Below are 1,131 nucleotides of genomic sequence, written 5' to 3' on the forward strand. Positions count from 1 at the left end.
AGTCCACAGATTGTCCGATTAGCTGACAACATTATTTAGGGAAAAAAAAATTTTCGTCTGTGCATAATATATTGTTTTTGCGGCGTGGTCGTGTTGTAATATTACACGTTTATATCCGCTCACCAAAGGCATAACTTCTTTATTTTAATATTTTTTTAAAATTGTATTTGTTTTTTTCCTTTTTTTTAAAATGTGTTTGCGAACTGGGGGATCACATTCGTTGGGTTTGATTTGTGTTTGTTTGTTTGTTTTTTTGTTGGGAGTCAGGAAGTTGCATGCAACGGCCTTAACTAACTAGTTGTTTGCTCTGATTAGAGGAATATGCAGAGCTGCAAAACAAAACTTAAACATAAAAACTGTATTAAAAAAACAAACAAGCAAAACGTGAAATCTGTACCGCTAAGCGCTTACCGTCAAGCGCGTGCATTTGCCGACCACCTCCACCAACTCTTATTATTTTTGTTGTAAGCTCTGCTGTAGGCCTAAGCAAAGATTTAAAACGTTAAACCTTGTGGGCGGTGTGCAACACTGAGCTAATCTACCTTGGGGTGATGGGGGCCTCTTCGCGCTTCGTTCGCCGTGCGTGTTCAGCACGCGCTTTTTTGGCGTGGGAGCGACGTCGCGAAAACAACATGACGCGACGCGTGGCAGTGCGGTGCGGTGCGGTTCGCGCGCAGAGCAAAGCTTTTGCAATGGGACGAATAAGTTGGAATGCTTGTCAGAGTTACAGTCATAGGAGTCCAGGCCTCTCTCTGGAGCAGTGCCGATATTCTTTCATGGAAAACAAAATATGGGATGAATTATTATGTGACTTTGCCTGTCTCGTGGATGATAAAATCTGTCAGGTAATTATGTTATTATAATTTTAATGTTTTGATTGTACATGTATATGTTATTTTACAGTTTCAGACGGCATAATATTGAAGAGTAGAGAGCCTTTTTATATATAGCTTTGATGTTAACATAACAAAATAAAACAATATAATATGACTTTCTGTTCATATCTTTTAGTGTTGCATCTTACCATGTTTTTGTGGTCGTTGTTGTTGTTTTTCTTCTCCTCCTCCTCCTCCTCCTCCTCCTCCTCCTTCCCCTCCTCCTCCTCCTACTCCTCCTCCTACTCCTCCTCCT

At 40.5% G+C, this 1,131-nt stretch overlaps 1 protein-coding gene across 1 annotated transcript in view; it reads left to right on the forward strand.

Annotated features, from left to right (window-relative positions):
* The first annotated feature begins 324 nt into the window (after positions 1–324).
* Positions 325–1,131, forward strand: part of LOC118477301 — a 50,737-nt gene continuing 49,930 nt past the window's right edge. Inside the window, exon 1 of the mRNA XM_035968439.1 lies at positions 325–845. Coding sequence (XP_035824332.1) covers positions 552–845 — 294 coding nt within the window. The 5' untranslated portion in view covers positions 325–551. The remainder of the gene's footprint in view (positions 846–1,131) is intronic.

The sequence above is a fragment of the Aplysia californica genome, unplaced genomic scaffold (assembly GCF_000002075.1).
Source record: "Aplysia californica isolate F4 #8 unplaced genomic scaffold, AplCal3.0 scaffold00059, whole genome shotgun sequence".
NCBI classification, from domain to species: domain Eukaryota; kingdom Metazoa; phylum Mollusca; class Gastropoda; order Aplysiida; family Aplysiidae; genus Aplysia; species Aplysia californica.